The sequence below is a fragment of the Plasmodium inui genome (assembly GCF_000524495.1).
Source record: "Plasmodium inui San Antonio 1 unplaced genomic scaffold supercont1.61, whole genome shotgun sequence".
Lineage (NCBI taxonomy): Eukaryota > Apicomplexa > Aconoidasida > Haemosporida > Plasmodiidae > Plasmodium > Plasmodium inui.
The window spans coordinates 20,042-21,906 of NW_008481895.1; the positions used below are offsets into that span (position 1 = coordinate 20,042).

Below are 1,865 nucleotides of genomic sequence, written 5' to 3' on the forward strand. Positions count from 1 at the left end.
GTATACACACGGAAAATATAAATGTAAAATAAGTAAAGATTGAGAAGGTGTACTTACGGTCCGAATTATTCAATTTCCTGATATTGTACGTGCAGATTGAAGGTTTCCCGCATTCAATCCCCCACCCGCGGATATTACCCGAGGCGTATCGCCCCCCTCTTCCTTTTCCTAGCAGGTTCAATCTATTTTATCCACCAGCATCTGTGCTTTACCTATCAGTTTATGCAAATCTGTCACAACCCACCACACATAAATTCTGTGCTGTGGGGAGTACATAATGTCCTTGAATTCTACGCATGCTTCCCCCTCTTTCATTATGCTTACTATTCTTGTGACAACGAATTGACAATTCTAAGGACACTCGACACGACTTGTAGCCTCCCAGACACTACCTAATGATGCTATTGCCTTTATTGAGGTGTCAGCTATTATTTTAAGAATCCGGGGTGTAATTACTGAGGTTACCCTTTTTTATGGAAGTATAGATATATGTATATATATAGGCACTGGGAAAAATATAATTTAGTGCGCCATGGTCAGTACTTAAGCGATGGGCCAGAACTAAAGCTAACCACTTGTGCCAACTACCCCTAGTGCAATATACGCTGCTAGAGTCCCTGTTTGCTTCCAAATAGGAAAACCTCAGATTCCGAAGATGAGTACACATACAGACAACAATGTGTAGCCATAACTGCGAAAAGAAGAGGGATATATGATATGATAGTGACGACGTACCACTGTTCGACCGTGAATATGAATAGTTAATATGTAATTAAGACATCCAAAGAAATGTATACATGTAAAGTGAAAAACAAACGTTCCGTAGAAGATTCTATATATACATACAGAACTTTTAGATGAATCAAAAAAGAAGAATGAAAACTGACCAAGGAGAATTTCGTCCAAATAGTCCTCCGAAGATTTATGATAAATGATGGTGTCATAGGTAAAATTATCTGACGGAGCGAACTAACCGGAATGGATGCAAACAACTTTCGTGATTTGCACTTACAAAAACATCAGTGGCATAGTTTCGAACATAAATACTCGTATATTTCTGATATGTTGAAAGAGAACAATTAATTCCACAGATTACAGCAAGGACGCAGAAGGGAGGAACAATGCGTTCAAGGACATGTAATGTCCGAAAACAATCAATTTAACGAGAAGCCACAAACTCTTTTCATACAAAGACAAGGAAGTGTATGTAGCAATTAGGTTTCAAAACAACACATACGTATGAGACACTACATTCCAGATAGTTCCTTTGGCAAAGTTATCAGGCTCTACCGAAAGGACAAAACCGACTATGCAATACATGAGACGACGAATAACACGTCAGGAAAAAATTTCCATAAAGAAAAACGGGAGGTGCATAACCACGAAGTGTGTGTACTTACAGATGAAGTAATACATACGGAATTGTCGATACCGCTATTCATGATGCTACTGGATGAATACAGGGAGCAATAGGATTTACAAGACGTGGGGTTGTACATGAACGGCTACACAGGAAATTTTTTGAACGAAGAAAATATGGAGACGTTCGCAAACATAGCAGATACCCACAGAATTTCTTGGGGATGTCAAGAAAGAGAAAAAACACGTTGAGTATAAACCATAGACATCTACAAGCCTCATATAGGAGGAGACAAACGATCAATAGCACATCAGCGGTCAGCACTATGATAATAATGTAGCTTCAGCAGAACAGATTCAGCGGCCAAACATAACACGCATACATACATGTTACATTCAAATGGTGTTCATACGAATGGCCTAAAAGGAGATGACTTTGAGAGTACTTTGATAAATACAGAGTACAAAAACATGCGAGAGACTCCTACCAGGAAAAGGAGGGGACA

General features: G+C 39.1%; 1 protein-coding gene across 1 annotated transcript; it reads left to right on the forward strand.

The window, feature by feature from the left end:
• Positions 1 to 1,239: 1,239 nt before the first annotated feature.
• On the forward strand, positions 1,240 to 1,473 carry C922_05365 (hypothetical protein; the record flags this gene model as incomplete). Its single annotated transcript, XM_008820936.1, has 1 exon — positions 1,240 to 1,473. One exon carries the CDS (start codon positions 1,240 to 1,242, stop codon positions 1,471 to 1,473), a length of 234 nt encoding a protein of 77 aa, XP_008819158.1.
• Positions 1,474 to 1,865: the final 392 nt, after the last annotated feature.